This window comes from Chiloscyllium plagiosum, chromosome 21 (genome assembly GCF_004010195.1).
Source record: "Chiloscyllium plagiosum isolate BGI_BamShark_2017 chromosome 21, ASM401019v2, whole genome shotgun sequence".
NCBI lineage: Eukaryota > Metazoa > Chordata > Chondrichthyes > Orectolobiformes > Hemiscylliidae > Chiloscyllium > Chiloscyllium plagiosum.
Genome location: NC_057730.1, coordinates 23615267 through 23633191, shown reverse-complemented (window position 1 = coordinate 23633191; position 17925 = coordinate 23615267). Strand labels below are relative to the sequence as shown.

The following is a 17925-nucleotide window of genomic DNA, read 5'->3' as shown; positions in this document are numbered from 1 at the left end:
CTTTGTTCAGCAACACTCCCTTGGAACTTGCCATTAAGTATATAGGTCCTGCTAAGATTTGCTTTCCCAAAATGCAGCACCTTGCTTTTATCTAAATTAAAACTCCATCTGCCATCCCGCAGCCTACTGGCCCATCTGATCAAGATCCTGTTGTAGTCCGAGGCATCGATCTTCACTGTCCACAACACCTCCAATTTCGGTGTCATCTGCAAACTTACTAACTATACCTTTTTATGCTCACATCCAAATCATTTATATAAATGATGAAAAGTAGTGGACCCAGCACTGCTCTTTGCAAAGCTTTCCTCTATATAAGACCAAAGGTTTTATGATAAGTCCTCTTATTTATTTGAAATGCTTTGAGCTATGGCATTTTTAATAATGGAAACTGCTCCTCCAGAAATTTGGCATGTGGGCTTACATTTCACCTCAGAAAAAAAGTAATTTGTCCATGTCTCATTTAACAAAAATGATTGCATAGCTACTTCTTTTTATTTGCAGTGGCAATTTCTGGGGTCATTCTCTGATAGGCCTTTCAACATGGACCACTTTTGTGTTGGTAGCTTTAGACTGCTGTCCTCCATAGGCTTCCACCACAACTGTTTTTGGTGGTGGATATTTGGCTGCTCTCCTAATTAAATCAAATATTGAGAGGGGACAAAATCCTGGCAGTTGATGTACAATGTGAGAAGTTGCCATGTTAATCACTTTGGCAGGAAGAATGAAAGAAGAACATCATTAAATAGAAAATAATTGAAATGCCACGGTGCAGAATGGTTTGGATGTACTGGTGCATGAGTCACCGCATGTTGATATGTGGGTTCAGATATGTAATGAGACCAATAAGACGCTATTCTCTTTTTATTATAAGAGGAATTGAGCGTAAATGTAAGGAAGTTATGCTTTAGTTCAGGGCATTGGTGAGACCATATCGTAAGTACTATATGCTGTTTTGGTCCTTATTTAAGGAAGGATGTGAATGCATTGGAGGCGGTTCAGATGTTTACTGGATTATACCTGGAATGAGTGTGTTGTCTTATGATGATAGGTTAGATAGCATGGATTTAGTTCCACTGGAAATTAGAGTAAGGATTAATTTGTTTGAATGTCAAGGCCACTCACATCTTGTACAAGGTAGATGTGGAAAGGATATTTTCTCTCGTAGGCAAGTCCAGAACTAGGGGGCATTTTTAAAACTTGGGCGTCTCCTTTTTGGAATAGATGAGAAATTTTTGAAGGTTGAGAGACTTTGATTTGACTAATTGTAGTCATGTAGTCGCTCACATCTTGTACAAGGTAGATGTGGAAAGGATATTTTCTCTCGTAGGGAAGTCCAGAACTAGGGGGCATTTTTAAAACTTGGGCGTCTCCTTTTTGGAATAGATGAGAAATTTTTGAAGGTTGAGAGACTTTGATTTGACTAATTGTAGTCATGTTTGAAAAGCTTTATTTGTGAACAGTACAGGCAGATCATCATAAGCATGGGCGTACAGATTATAAGGTGTTTAGACAGATGCATACAGGTTACACTGCTCAGGAGGTGTGCAAAGCAAGATCAATATTAACAAGATCAGCATTATTTGAAGATGGAGAGTCCATTCATCAGTCTAATAACAGCAGGGAAGAAGCTTCTGTATCCTCTGCCTGGTGGAAGGGGTTTTGGGAGAGCATCCTTGGGCGGGAGGGAGCTTTGATGTTGGCATCCATTTCCGCAGAAGTGAGAAGTGTAAGTGGAGTCCATGATTGGAAGATTGGCTTCTGTGATGGTCTGGGCTGTGCACACTACCTTCTGTAATTTCTTATGGTCCTGGGCAGAGCAGTTGCTGTACCAGACCATGATGCACTTGGATAGTATATTTCTATAGTGCATCTGTTAAAGTTGATGATGGTCCTTCGAGGCATACTGAATTTCCTAAGCGGTCTGAGGAAGAAGATATGTTGTTGTGCCTTCTTGACTGTTCCACCTACACAGAAGTCCAGGACAGGTTGTTGGTTATCATCACTTCCAGGAACTTGACACTGTCAACCCTCTCAATCTCCGCTCCATTAGTGTAGGTGAGGGCGTGTTCTCTTCCATTGAGATAGAGGTTGTTATTATTGCACTACGATACCAAGCCCCCCTCTCTCCTTTCTGTATTCTGACTCATCGTTGTTTGATATCCGTCCTACCACAGTGGTGTCATCAGCAAACTTGTAGATGGCATTCGTTCAAAACTTTGCTAACAGTTGAGAGTAGGAGGCTGAGAACGCATCCTTGGAGGAGTTGCAGTTGTCTATCTTCATTGATTGAGAACTATGGGTCAGGAAGCTGAGGATCCAGTTGAAGAGGGCAGGGCAGAGCAGAGACCTAGGTCTTGGAGTTTTGAGATCAGTTTGGAGGGGATGATGGTGGTGAAGACGAAGCTGTAGTCAATGAGTCTGGCGTAGGTGACCTTGTTGTCCAAATGTTTCAAAGATGAGTACAGGGCAAGGGAAATGGTATCCGCTGTGGACTTTTTACTTTGGGGCAAATTGCAGGGAATCTGGGCAGGCTGGGAGATTAGAGTTAAGGTGAGCCATGACAAGACTCTCTAAGTACTTCATGATTTTAGAGGTCGGAGCCACTGGTTGGTAGTTATTAAGGTATGTTGCATATGCTTTCTTTGGTACTAGAATGATGGTGGTCTTCTTTAAGTAGGTAGAACTTCAGCTTGTCAGAGGAAGAGGTTGAAGATGTCAGTAAATACCTCCAACAGCTGGTCCGCACAGGATCTAAGCGCGCAGCTGGGGACTCAGTCCAGACTGGTCACTTTCCTTGATTTGACTCTCAAGAAAACTCTCCATTTTCAATAAAGTTGATCCTCTCCATCTGTCCACAGAAATGACCCAGAGCTTGCCATCACATGGGCTGCTATCACAAACAACCCACTGTCAGTTACTAATGATTCCCATTAGCAACTATTCTTTCTCTCAGGCTGACCTTTACCTGTTCCTTTGTCTGCTCAACTGTTTCTCTCTCTCTCTCTTATTCACTGTTGCACGTGCTCTATCTCACCCCTCTCTGGGCTCCATCTCCAGCTATCATTTACTCCTTTTCCCTCCCCTCACACTTTCTTTAGCATAGATATCAGAGTTTTCCTGGCTACACTTGATTCTGAGGAAGGGCTACCGGACCTGAAATGTTAACTCTGCTTTGTCACCACAGCTACTGCCAGACCTGTGTCTTTCCAGCAATTTTTTTTTTGAATGATTACCAGTATCCACAGTTCATTGATTTTTTTTTTGATTCTCTCCTTTAATTATTGATCTATGATACTTTTGGACTCCTGCTTAACTGATCAGCTGAATGGCTTTCCCTTAAGTTATTGCTTCTGACAAATGAATCTGAAGAAGACTCATCAGCAATTTCAATAGTAGTCACTTATGAATTCTTGCTTTAAATTGCCATCATTGCATTTTTTGACTAATCTATAGATATTATTAATGAAATATCTCGTGATGCTGAACTCTTCTGTTAAAATTCTTGAAAGAATAAGACTTATTTCTTGAGATTTAAGTATTGTGAGAGGCTTTTAGAACTTCATCAAAAGCATCTGTGATTTATTTTACATCTTGGCAATTTATAGCACTCATTCTCCTAACATTTCATTAAAAATATGTACTTGTTCAGCTTCTGATTTTTGCATCTCATTTAGATGCAATTCTGCATTTTCTCTAGTATGTCTAACTGTTTTATTTGGCCCATCTCTGAAATAAAAATCTTCCTGGCAATATGACTTCTGCCATGTCTTCCTAATGAGAGAATTTGTTTCCCTTCAGATTAATTTGCTAAGTTGGCATATATGTGATCAAACGTAGTGTTTCTAAGTATGAATTCTTAAAAGATAGTGCATTTGTAATTCCTTACTTTTGTCCATATTCAAGTAACCATTCTTATTCATGGGCCAGATTGCTCCAGTATTTGGAAGCGGCGTCCTTTATACTGGTAACTTGCAAATGTTTAGAAGTGTGATTTAATTTGCTGACTACCTAAATGCACTTTTTTTTAACTTCACTTTCTTCTGAGGGAGGGGAGAAGTAAAGCTTTCCAGTGATTCTAATGAGTCCTTCTCTTCCAGGGCTGCAGAAAGTGGAAATTTTGAGGCTGCTGTAAAACTAGGAATAGCCTACCTCTATAACGAAGGACGTGAGTACAAGTCCACTTGCCTTATAACTCTTTTTAAAAAAAAAAATAACAGTCACTGAATCCAAGGAGCAAGTCAAATGTCTTAGATGATTTTTAAACTTAAATTTACCACAGACTTGTGAAAGCATTCCATTAAATTTAAAAAGAGGAGGAACAGAATTAGGCCATTCAGCTCATCATGTCTGCTCTGCCATCTGACCATAATAGACAGGCAGGCTGCTGGAAGAATGCAGCAAGCCAGGCAGCATCAGGAGGTATAGAAGTTGATGTTTCAGGTGTAACCCTTCTTCAGGACTGAGTTGGTGTAGGGGAGCTGCAATAAAGGGAGCATGGGTGGTGAAGTGGAGATAGATGAAGACAGGTGGAAGATATAACCTCAATGGGAGGAATGCAACTGATTGTTGGCAAGGAACAGTGGTAGTGGCAGTAAGGGGGAGGGGCTGGGAAGGGAGTGAGGGGAGGGGGTGTGAGCAAGGGAGTTAGGTTGTTACCTCCGGGCTGTAGGTTGTCATGACTGAAGATAAGGTGTGGTTCATTCAGTAGGAGCTGTGGTTTGTTTTGGCAATGGAGGAGGCCAAGGAAAGGGAGTGGTTGGGGGAATTGAAATAGGTGCTGACTGGGAGTAGCAGATTTGTTTCTCCACTCTTCTCCTGGCTTCTCCCTCTAACCTATGATCCCTTTGCTAGTCAAGAACCTATTGATCTCAGTTTTAAATACACTCAGTGACTTGGCCCCCACAACCTTCTGAAACAAAGTTCTACAGATTCATTACCCTCTGGCTGAAGAAATCCCTCGTCTCAGTTCTAAAGAGTAAGCCCTGCACTGAGGCTGTGCCCTTGGTTCCTTGTCTCTCCAAGGGAAACATCTCTATGTCCACTGTATACAGGCCTTTCAGTATTCTGTAGTACGCCCACCCCAAACTTCTAAAGTCCATCAAGGACAGACTCAGTCCTCAAATACTACTTTATGTGGCAAACCTTTCATTTCTGGATCATTCTTGTAAATCCCTCCTGAACCCCCTCCAAGGTCAGCACATCCTTCCTTAGATACGGGGTGTGGGAGGCCAAAACTGCTCACTGTTCCAGATATGGTGTGACCAGAGTCTTATACAGCCTCAGCATCTTGTCATCTTGAGACAAAAGCAATGTTAGCATTCACTTTCCTAATTGCCAACTGAACCTGTGTGTTATGTTTAAGAGAATCCTGAACTAGGACTCCCAAGTCTCTTTTGTGCTTCAGATTTCCAAAGCTTTTCCCCATTTAGCAAATTGTCTGCTTCTCTATTTCTACCAAAATACATAACCTCACGCTTTACCACATTGTGCTACATCTGCCACTTCTTTGCCCACTTTCCTAACCTGTCCAGTCTTTCTGCCTCCTCACCACTACCTGTCGTTCCACCTATCTTTGTCATCTGCAAATTTAGCAACAATGCCCTCAGTTCCTTTGTTCTGACTGTTAATGTATAATGTCAATGGGTGTGATCTGAAAACTGACCCCTGTGGAGCTCCAGCAATCACCAATTGCCATCCTAAGAAAGACCGTTTTATTCTCCGTCTCTGCATTCTGCCAGTTAGCCAATCCTCTATCCATGCCTGTACCTTCCCCTAACACACATGGGCTCTTATTTAGTAGCGTTCTGTGTGAAATCTTGTCAGATGCCTCCTGGAAATCTAAATGCATCACATCCACTGGCTCTGCTTTGTTGAACTCGCTCGTTGCCGCCTCAAAGAATTCTAATAGAATTATATGGGATGACCGCCCTTTGACAAAGCCTTACTGACTCAGCCTTGTTTTACCATGCTGTTTTAAATACTCTAATCTCATCAGTCGTAATGTACTCTAACATCTTACAATAACCCAAGGTCAGGCTAACCAGCCTGTAATTTCCCATTCTGTGCCTTCCTCCCTTCTTAAATAGAGATGTTACATTCGCTATTTTCCAGTCTCCTGGCATCTACCCGAAAGATCAAAAGCAATGCCTCTACTCTCTCCTCAGCTATCTCCTTCAGAATCGTGGGTTGTATTCCATCTGATCTGTATAATTTAACCACTTGTTAGAGGCATGGCATTCATCCACAAACTCCATCAACAAAACATCGACCTGGACCCAATATACCAACCACTACAGCGGACAGCTGAAACTGACAACCGGAAGCGGCAGGGACAGACCACAATAAACACCGGAGGAAACATCAAAGAAGCGCTTTGCAGGAGGCTCCCAAGCACTGATGATGTCGCCTAGCCAGGGGACGAAACGTTTGCAACAAAAACTTCCAACTCGGCGAACAGAACCACAACAGTTAGCTTACCCTCATTTCTCAATCCCTCTGGCTTCCCACTGATCTTCACCATATTGTATGCTTTTTCCTTTGCTTATTGCTGAACCTGACTTCCCTTATCAGCCATGCCTTATCCTCCCCATAGTATGTTTTTCCTTCTTGGAAAGAATTCCTGCAGTACCTCCAGAAATTCCTACCATTGCTGCTCCACCACCTTCCCTGCCAATCAAATCTGGCCAGCTCATCCCTTGTGTCTTTGTAGCTATCTTCATTCAATTGTAATACCTTTGCATTTGATTCCAGCTTCTTCCTCTCAAACTGCAAGGTGATGCTATCATATCACAGTCACTGCCCCCTCAGGATTCCTTCACATTAAGCTCTCTGGTCAAGCCTGCCTCATTTCACATCACCAAATCCATAATTGCCCCTAGTGGGCTCTATCACATGCTGCTCCAAAAAGCTATGTCCTAGACACTCCACAAATTCGTCCTTTTGGGATCTGCTACCAACCTGATTTTTCCCAGTCCATCTGCATGTTGAATCAGCCGTGATTATTGTAGTTGTCTTTCTTAGGTGGTTCTCCTATTTCCTGATTCATTTTCTGCCCCATATTCTGACTATTGCTTGGTGGTCTGTGCACTACTCATAACAGGATCTTTTTTCCTTTTGCGGTTCCTCAACTTTCTCCACACAGTGTAGGTCTTCTGATCCTATATCGCTTCTTCCTGTCTACAGGTTGTTCTGCTATAATGTGCGTTTCAACCATGCAAATTTGCTGTAAAGTGATTGACGAATAGGGGACGCTATTTCTAAAGCATGAACTTTTTAAACGTGTGTTGGCTGTAGCACGATTGCATTACCAGCACTGGAAGTGTTATTTGTATTGTGCAATTCCTGTAAAGCGCATGGTCGTGCAGGAACTTGACTACTGAGTGATGAAATTAAAAAAACTTCATTTCATTCCTAACAAGACAACCCTTCCCCATCTGCCAGTCCTTTTCAATAGGATACGTGTCCTTGGATATTTAATTCCCAGCGCTGATCCCCTTACAGCTATGACATTGTATCTACCAATTTCAACCTGCAATAAAAGCTGATTTGCATTGTTTCATATTTGTGTGCATTTGAGTACAACATGGCCATTTCTGTGGTGACTGTGCTCGTTCTTATCGTTGTCCTCTGACCTGTTCCTGAGGTTAGATTCCTGACCATTCTGCACTCTGTCCTACTGCTTGTTCTGAAAACTTCAGTAATCTCCCCCAACTGAGCACCCCACCTCAAAAAAAACTAGTTTAAAATCTTAAGCACCTTTTGGTTTACCTCAGTTCATTTAATCAGTTCGTCTGTCTTATTTAGAATGCTTCATGTATTAAGATGCAAAGCATTTAAGTTTTCAATTTTGTTCTATTATCAAGTTTCCCTACATTCTGTCACATTCTGTCCCTTCCTTTTTGTTTTCCGGTAACAATCCACCCCATCACTAAATAGCAAACCTACCTTCTCTTTGTCTTTTGATCTTTTTAATTCTTCATGCAACTGAACCAGTCTCCCCACTACTTAGTTTAAAGCCATTTCTACAGGCCTAGTTATGGAATTCACTAAGACTGCAGTCCCAGCATGATTCAGATGGAGCTCAGTCAGAACATCCTCCTTCCCAAATACTGATGTCAATATCCCATGAATTTGAACCTGTTTCATCTACACCACTCTTTGAGCCACTTGTTTGTTATTGGCACTAATGTGCCATTTAGCTCATGGCTCGGTGTTAATCTGGTGATTATTACTTTTTTGATTCTGCTTTCTAATTTTAACCCTTAGCTGCTCATATTCCCTCACAGAATGTCTTTCCTCTTTCTGCTGATAATCATTGGTGCCTGTGGGCATCACAACAACAGGATCTTTCCTGTCTCAGTCCCAGTACCTCTGCATCCCAGATGAGAGATCCTGAAACCACAGATTGTGACGGTCCCTGATTTCGAAATCCATTTCCTTTTTTTTTGCCCAATCACTTCCCCTCCCAAATTGCTCTCTGTACCATGGAGCTATGGTGACCTTGCTCATTCTTCCAACAGTCCCCCACAACTCCTCCACAAAGGCAGGAAGAATTTCAAGCCTGTTAGACAAGATCAAGGGCTGAGACTCCTTCAGCACTATCTCCTATTTCACTCATTATCTCTCCCTCGTGTCTTTGATCACTGACCAAATCTGATTTAGTTAATCTAAGGTGTGACTAAATCTTGAAATACAGCATCCAGGTAACTCTTCCCCCTCCCTAATGTATTGTAGTGTTCAAAGCTCAGACTCTAGCTCCTGAACTGGAGTTTCTCAAGCAACCAGCACTTGCTACGGATGTGATCACAATGAACTATCATGGGGTCCACCAGTTCCACATCATGCAGGTATAACGTTAAAGGGAATTGAATAAGTTAGTGGGTGGGGGGGGGCAGGCGAATCAAACTAACAAGTTATTTGGTGAGCTAGTAGGAAAGTGTGCTTAGACTAGGTATTTCATGTAGTGTGCAACAGCACTATATTGCCCCTGTGGTGAGGGGGGGTTCTATTTGTTGCAACCTATTGTTGAACTTCTAGTCTGAAATGTAAGTGCAATATAGGTTTGTAGGTTGTTGCTAATGACTTGTTGAATGAGGTAGTTAAGTCCCCATTTAATTTTTTCATTTCCTGTTTTCTTTCCTTGAAGGATTTTTTTTTTACTAAATGCTAAGTGCTTTATTCCTCTGAGGCAGTAGTGTATTGACAATTGGATTTGCTTAACACTTTTTTTATTTCAAGGCAGAAAAACTTTATCTTAAATAGTTGCATGTACTACTGAAGCAAAAGTAGGCTTTTCTCTGCTTCAGCCTTCACTTGGAGCCGAATGTGTTCTGAAATCTTGTCTCGATATTCTGCATTTGCATTCTTTAATTAAAAGGGAGGCTCTGGATGACAGTTGGGGGGCAGTCAGTTCTTAAATGCTTCTACTTTGACAGAAGCATTGCAACATGTAATGTTCTAGAAGATAGTTTAGCAATCTATAGCTTTGCAGCTATCTTTGAACAAGTGATTTCTTGCACCCTTCACTTTCCAATTGTATGACATTGTTGAAAAATGCCAAAAAAGTCAACTTTGCACATAAGCTAGACAGCAAACTAGTCTGTCTTATTGAGTCTATTAATAATTTGTTTGGCTTTATAATAGCATTTTTAGGATTATTTTAGAAAATTTGACAATTGTAATTGTGATCTTGATAATTAAAAATTCACATGGTCAGTTTGATTCTTGTCAGTTCTTCAGTTCAATTCATAGACAATTATTCAATATTACTAACAGAATTTACAGATTTACATGATTATTAGGAAAAAAATACATGGGATTTGTACCCTTTAGGATAGCTAAATATTTGTTTTACTAAGGCAGGCAAATCTTGTGTATTTTTGATATGTATGAAATGTTTCCTAATGACAAAATCAAATTCTGTGCAAGAAATATTAACAGGTTTTAAATTTGCCTTGGATTCCCTGTCAATGGATTTAAAGATTTGGATAGTGTCAAGATTCATTTTGAAAACAAAGTTAACAGGTTTTGCCAATTCCCGAGATGTGCAAACTGGATTTTTACAAATTGAAATTGTGAAATGTAATTATGGTCTTACTTGCAAGCATGAGAAAGAAATAAGGCAAATTACAATTTAAGTCATTGTTCAAGTGCATGATATTGCTTAGATGCTCTACATCCCCACACCCCAATCCCACCCCTTTTCAAGGTGTGCATCTGCTCAGTTTTTTGTTTTCTTCTTGCAGCCTCTAATACTTTTTTAAAAATTTTAAGCAGAAACTTAACTTTGGGTTTTCAGATCAGCTACTGTTAGTAAATGTGCTATGCGGTTTAATGGTATGCGCTGTCATTTCAAATAATATTTTCAATGTAGCTGCTTCAGTATCCTTGTGCACTAGGTATTGTATGTACAAATCTTCGCGAATACTTCGTGAAATGTACTACTATAGTGGTGCTGCCCAATTGCTTGTTATCTCTTACCCTAGTTCCAGGTACATGGCAACAGCATTCACCTATAAATCATGCACTATCTTGACTTGGACATTTATCAACTTGGACCCAATGTCACTGTATCCGAATGTTTAAGAAAGCAGCAAATCATAACACTGTCAACTTGATATCATTAATGTGAAAACTACTGAAGGCTATAATATGGAAAATGATAAATATACATTTAGAGAAATTAAGTTAATACTATAGAGTCAGCATTGCTTTGTCAAGGGCAGGTCTGATGGATTCGATTGAATTCTTTAACAAGGAGACATAATGCTGTGGGTATTTGGAATTTCAGAAACCATTTGATTCAATGCCGCATGGAATGTTGGTTAACAAGTTAAGAATGTTTTGGCATGATGGGTCCTTGGCAGCATTGGTTAGAAGTTGGCTAAAAGGTAGGGAACAGAGGGTGGGTACAAAAAAAAAGCAGTTCTCAGGCTAGCGACAAGTTGAGAGTAGTGTTCCCTGGGGATCGATGTTTCTGATTCGTATAAATGGTTTGAAAATAGATGTTCAGGGCAAAATTTCTGAATTTGAAGATGATACTAAGCTAGGGAGAATAATGAGGATGATACTGAGCAACTTCAGAGGGACACTGATAAATTGGCCAAATGGGCAGCCACCTGGCAGATGAATATCCATGCAGAGAAATCGTAGAATCCCTACAGTGTAGAAACAGGTCATTTAGCCCAACAAGTCCACATTGACCCTCCAAAGAGTAACCCATCCAGACCCATTCCTCTACCCTATTACTGTGCATTTACCCTGCCTAATGCACCAAACCTACACATCCCTTAACACTATGGGCAATTTAGCATGGCCAATTCACCTAACCTACACATTGTTGGACTGTGGGAGGAAACTGGAGCACCCTAGGAAAGCCATGCAAACTCCACACAGACAATCGTCCAAGGCTGGAATCAAACCCGGGTCCCTGGCGCTGTGAGTCAGCAGTGCTAACCGTTGAGCCACCATGCTGCCATTATGTGAGGTAATGCATTTTGATTGAAGAAACATGTAGAAACAATATGAGCTCAATGTTACAACTTTGAGGGGTTTGCAGGAGCAGAGAGACCTCTGGGCTAAATTGCACAATTTTCTGAAGGTGGCCTGGTTAGTTCAAACAGTTGGTAAGAAAGCTTATGAGATCCTTGGGTTTATTTATAAGAAACGTAAGAGTATAAAAGCAAGGAAGTGATGATACACCTCTTCAGACCACATTTCGAGTATTGGCTTCAGTTCTGGATGCTTTATTTAAGGAAGGATGTTAAGGCCATGGAGAGACCGCAAAGCAAACTTATGAGAATGATACTGGGAATGAGATTTTAGATGCAAAGGAAATATTAGAGAAATTGGGTTTATTGTCCTTGGAGTAGAGAAGATTAAAGTGAATTTATTGAGGTGTTGAAAATAATGAACAATTTTGACAGGATAAAGAAGCTTATTCTGCTTCCACTGGTTAGGATGTCAGCAACTAGTGGTCACAAATTTAAGATTGTCAGCAGGCGAACTAGGATAAGGAGACAATATTTTTTTAACTACTTTAGGATTTGGAATGTGCTGCCTAGGAGAATTGTGGTGACAGATTCTGTTGGAAGTTTCAAATGAGAGCTACATTATATTTGAAAGAAATGAGGCTCAAGAATCTGACTAGCTGGGCAGCTCTTTCAGGAACTGGTACAGACATAATGGGTCAAATAACTGTATTGTAAACATTTTATTATTATTTTTACTTCTGGGATTCCTTTCTTAGTACAAATACACCCATACTGCTGATATGTAGTCTGCAGCTAAGCAGCTTCTGGACAGGAAACAGCAACTGGGTATAAATGCTCACCTTTCTGGGAATTAATTTAAATTTGTTTTAACACAGTAACTTGGCTTTTTGTTTTAAAGTATTTTAAGCTTGTTAAAATGTTTAGTTGGGTTGGATGCTTTCTGTAGAGGGATTTGAAATGCAATATCCAACTCCTTGAAGGCTGGCATAATGTAATAATGAAAGTGCCAATTTTAAAATATAATAATTACAAGTGCTTTTTTTTTCAGTTTCTGTTTCGGATGAAGGTCGTGCAGAAGTGAATGGACTGAAGGCCTCCCACTTCTTTAGTCTGGCTGAAAGTCTGAATGTTGATGCTAACCCCTTTATTTGGTTGTTCATCAGACCACCCTGGTCTCTGACTGGGAGTTGCTGTAAGGCAGTTGTCTATGATAGTTTAAAGAGCAAATGCCAGTTGCAATCAGTAAGTATGTTTACATATTATGTTTGTAGTTTTATGTTATCTTGTCCATCAGAATTTTTTATAACATGGTGTAATAATTGGTATTTTAGTTGGTCTATGGGATTTATGAGTGGACATTGCACCAATTGTTTGTTTTCTTCTTCAAAATCTGCAAACTCTGTTCTCAGTTTTAAAGAAACTGACTTTCATTTTTGTAAAATCCTTCTATATACCTCTTCTTGCAACATGTGAATTTGTTAGATTTAATTTTGTCACAAGAATAAGAGGTTTTTGCACCCACCTCAATAGTTATGATCATGGGTCTATAACCAGTGATTTCAACCTAGACATGGTTTGTACATGTTATCCAATACCACAATGATTTTTGATTCACTCAGGGCAAGTAAGAATGCATATTAATTGACTACCTTATCAGTGTATTTCATCCCAAGAATATAACATTAATGCTTAGATACGTTTTAATCTTTTCCAAGATGTCCTGAAGTGCTATATAGCCATTAAGTTACTTTTTGAAATTTGTGGGATTTTGAGCTTCTATATTGTTGAAATTTTATGTAGTGTAGGGGAGTACAGCTATAAGTTTCTTCACACCTATTTAAGTAGCAAATTAAATTTGGTAGAAAGAACCCAATTTGCAAAAGCTACATACAATTGAAATAATTCCTTGGCTTAGAACAGCTTTGCTTCTCTTCATAGAACGTTTTGAATCCATGCACTGAAGTCTTTGTAACAAAGTTGTTTTTTTCCCCAACTCTACTTGTTTTTCATTCTTCTTAGGCAAAGAAGGCGTCACTAACTTACTGTTTGGCCAAAGTTCTCAGTCTCTTTGAGGTTTGTATCATTGTAAATAAGCTTGGGACCACACTAAACCCCACTTCCAGTCCTATAATCCTCTTTTAACATGTTGATATTTCTGCAATTGTATCCTGTGCACGTCCCCAGTTTTCTTTGCTCCATTAATGACAGCTATGTCTTCAGCTGCTTAATCCTGAAATTCTGGGACTACTTCTTTAAACTTGTGTCTCCTCCTTTAAAGATTTCCTTAAAACCTTTCATTGTGACCAGGGTTTTGATCACCTGTCATATCTCTTCGTGGGCTTGGTTTCATTTTTAAGTTTACATCCATGAAATGCTTTAGAAGATCTTGTAACTAAATTGTTATATACTATGCTTTTAAAATTTGACCTGTTAACAAACTGAGTTTTTGTTACAATTTAGGATGAAGAGAAACAGAAACAGGCTGTAATAATGTTTGAAGAGTCTTCCAATTATGGATGCTTATCAAGTTCTTACCACTTATGGGAGACAAACCGGAAAGAAACAGTAAGTTTTCAGATGTACTGTTTGAAATTTCAGCAATGTTATTACAGCATTCAGGATATAACATTGATTTGTCAGAAATCCTAGAAAAATTTTTAAAGTGACCAACTTCTGAAAATTCTTATTATGGTCCAGGTGATGAGTCTTGCTTGAGGCCTCCAGTAAGGTGTTAATATCTAGAAATGAAGCAGAAAATATTGATTGTAAAAGGAGATGGTGTATATTCATGGTCTTTGGTGAACACCCAACCATGAGTAGATTGCTCACTTGTGCTGTTTGAGCTCTAGATTCATCGTTATTGAGCAATTCCTGAAGAAGCTGATGTTTGCGCTGGTGCCAGTCAAGTCTGCCAGCAGGACAGGCATTCATCGGGTGCATTCAGCATCAACCAGTCTCTTCATATGGCTAATGTTGATCCTTATTCTCTATGCACCAAGATACCGCTGCATGCTTCCTCTGAGGGCTCACTCCCTGCCTACTTGATGACTTTGTGTTAAAGTGTAGGCATTAATAAACTGAGAATTTGTGTATATGTTTAGTGTATCACTGAATGCGAGGCATAGGCTCATGAATAAGGGTCTTCATTTGATCAGTGAGCTTTTATAGATTCTTTGTCTTGGAATCTCCCAACTCATTGCCCTGCAATTTTCATCTCTACTTTATACCACTTGTAGGCTTTGGTTTGGTAACAATCCTGATGTATTTGAATAAACAGATTTCAGAGAATCTTTGCTTTTTATTAAAGTTCATTGATGTGGCATTGCTGGTTCAGTCCAACAATTCTAGCCTAACCCTGATTACCCTTGAGGTGGTTGTAGTGAGATGGTGTTAGTGAGCTGCCTTCTTCAACCACTGTAGACTTTGGGATGTAGTTACATCTACACTGCTATCAGGAAGGGAATTCCAGGATTTTTAACTCTGATGTGGTAAAGGAATGGCATTTTCATTGTGGCGATACTGTGATATTAAGTGGTGTCTTTTGTCCTAGCTTCTTTTAGAGAAAGATTGGGGTATAGTGCTGAGCAGCCTATGAGAAGACAAACAACTTGAGACTTTGGGATTTTTAAAAGTTGGAACAAGAGGAGCAGCCAGAGAGGCTGTGGTCAAGTTCTCACAGATGCAGGATTTTTTGTTTAGACAGAGCATCTCACATTCATCTTTTAAAATAATACGTTAGGGTCTAGGTTACTATCTTAATATATTTTAAAGAGGTCTGTTCTGGTCCATAAATTGTATGAAATTTTCTTGCCTTTTACGTTTTAGGTGGCTGATCCTGGTAGGCATCTTCAGAACCTTAGGAAACTCAGGGATTTCGCAACTAAAGGATGCTGGGAAGCACAGGTATGGGCAATAGGTGCAATAACTTAATTTCTTTTACCAAAACTGGCCAGGCTCTTCAATTGGCAAGTCAAATTTCAAATTATACCTCTGAAGTCTAAGGCCTTCATTGCAGATATTGTTTTGATGAACATTGCAGATATTGTTTTGGTTGCAGCATTATTGTTTACAGTTCACAATCTGTGACAAATAAATATGAAACTCTATTGGCTCATTACATTTTGTTCAGCTGTGTAGGAAATAAGGACAGTTTTAAGACCTATGTGCTTGGCTTTTTGTCCATATCTCCAAGTGGTGATGAGCCTCCTATCTTTTTGGTAGTCTTTTTAGTGTAAGTCAAATGGGTTTGAAAACCTTTTTGGTATTCTGGTATGACTTCTCAAAGGATACAGAATATATGGATGGCCGAATTGTAATGTGGTGTATGGAATTTCAAAGTTTTTAGCTTACTTCATGCCAGATATAATTCCCACTCAAAGAGGATGTTCACTTAGCAAGTTAGGCAATGCTGGAAAACTTTAAACACTAGAATAGTATAATTCTAGAAACTTCCATTTGAAATGTAAACCACAGCTAGTGTCATGACCAAAGATTAGAATCTGGAAGTAATATAGATATTTTTAATTTGTATTTCCATAAATATATATTTCAAGAGGGCTAATAGAGCCAAAAATAGCCCTGGAATAAATTAAGTGGTTGTTTAGAGAGAAAGAGAGCAAGAGTTGACTGACAGAAAATCACAACAAAAAGTGTGGAGGGACCTACAAATATCTTAGTGGAAAGAAACACATCAAAGCAGACTGGATTGTGATTTCTTGTGACGATGCTGATTGCTGACCACCTTTACACAACAACAAGCCAATGCCTGTGGATTGAGCCAAACTGAAAAAAAATTTTCTTTTATCTGCGTTTTTTTTTTGAAGAATATTCAAGAATGGTTTAAAAAACTAATTTCGACTCGACCAGAGTGTTAGTGGGACTGAGGTTTTCATGTGTGCCAGAAGGCCATGGTACCTAGACAATGTGCACTAGACAACGTTAATTGTCTAAAAACATTAAGGTCAAGAAAAGCTCTCCTAACAACTCAAAACAAAATCAGTCACACCTGTGGGTAAAGTGACTGTCATTCTGAGTACTAGCAGTTTCAATGAAAAGTGCAGGAGGTCTTGCCATTGGCAGTATCAAGCATGCCTAAAATTAAGGTGTCAACCTGGTGAAGCAACAAAACAGGACTACTTGTGTGCCAAGCAGCAAATGACAGACTGAGCTAAATGATTTCACAACCAAAGTATTCCATTGCCACCTCTTTGCTCTCACACTCCCAGCCGAAGGCCTTCTCCAGCCTCTCTGCCTCCTCAATACGACCTATCCCTCCTTATATTTTTGTGATATCATGCAACTAACCAGGTACTGTCAGTGGAAGGGATGAAGCCTAACTTTTTATTGGTGTTCTTAGCTTGCATCAATGTAACCAGGACAGGTATTCAATACATTTAAATAGGGAAGCAAGCAATAATATGCTATTTTCACATAGCATATGGAAGATCTGTGTATCTCAAGCAATTTCAAGAATTTCTTCAATTGTGAATGTACTACCAAGATTTTTGTTCAGTTTGTAAATAGCAGTAAGCATTTACAGCTTCACCATTTCTACAACAAAATATGGTTCATTAAGTTCTCTCTTAACTAAATAAGTTCCCTCTTTTTCAAGAGATCCACTCTTGTTCTTGAGACAAAGGTATTGGGAATTTACATTTTGATAGTGACTCCATATTAAAAGTACCCCATTGGCATAAAATATGTTGAGAAGTCCAGTTCTTCAAAAACTCTATACAGGTCTTCCTTTTTCAAAATAAAATGTTAAACTGGATGTAAGTTTGCGCCTGATCTTCCTTATCTGTATGTAAGGATACGAATGAGAAAGGGTCATGTCGTTTTGTGGCTAATTGGTGTTCATGTATCCTGGTGGCTAGTTTTCTGCCTGTTTTTCCAGTATAGTGTTTGTTACAGTTCTTGCACGGTATTTTGTAAATGACATTAGTTTTGCTTGTTGCCTGTATAGGGTCTTTCAAATTCATTAGCTGCTGTTCATTAGCATCAACTAGCCACAAAACGACATGACTCTCTTTCACTAGTATCCTTACATCCAGATAAGGAAGGACACCAGTTCAACTGGGACAAGATATCCATCCTAGGACAAGCCAAACAGAGACGCACGAGAATTCCTAGAAGTATGGCATTCCAACTGGAACTCCACCAACAAACGCATCGAGTTAAACCCTGACTACCACCCCCTGAGGAAAAGAACAGGAAATGGCATCACCACCCCAAAAAAGCCCAAACAAATAAATAGAAAGTAGGAATCATGCACAGTGCTTTGGCCGGAGGCCCACTGAAGATGTTACCTAGTAGGGTGATGAAACGTCTGGAAATGAACCTTCCAGCTCAGTGAGCAAACCTACATTCAGAACCTCAACCTGAGCTACAAATCTTCTCAAAGCTTGCTGAAATGTTAAACTATTATACCAGCTTT

General features: G+C 39.6%; 1 protein-coding gene across 1 annotated transcript in view; it reads left to right on the top strand.

The window, feature by feature from the left end:
- ccnf (cyclin F) overlaps positions 1-17925 on the top strand; it is a 60065-nt gene that overhangs the window by 10974 nt on the left and 31166 nt on the right. The window contains exons 4-8 of the mRNA XM_043711551.1: positions 4098-4165; positions 12541-12734; positions 13512-13565; positions 13953-14057; positions 15318-15395. Of these exons, the coding sequence (XP_043567486.1) occupies positions 4098-4165; positions 12541-12734; positions 13512-13565; positions 13953-14057; positions 15318-15395 (499 nt within the window). The remainder of the gene's footprint in view (positions 1-4097; positions 4166-12540; positions 12735-13511; positions 13566-13952; positions 14058-15317; positions 15396-17925) is intronic.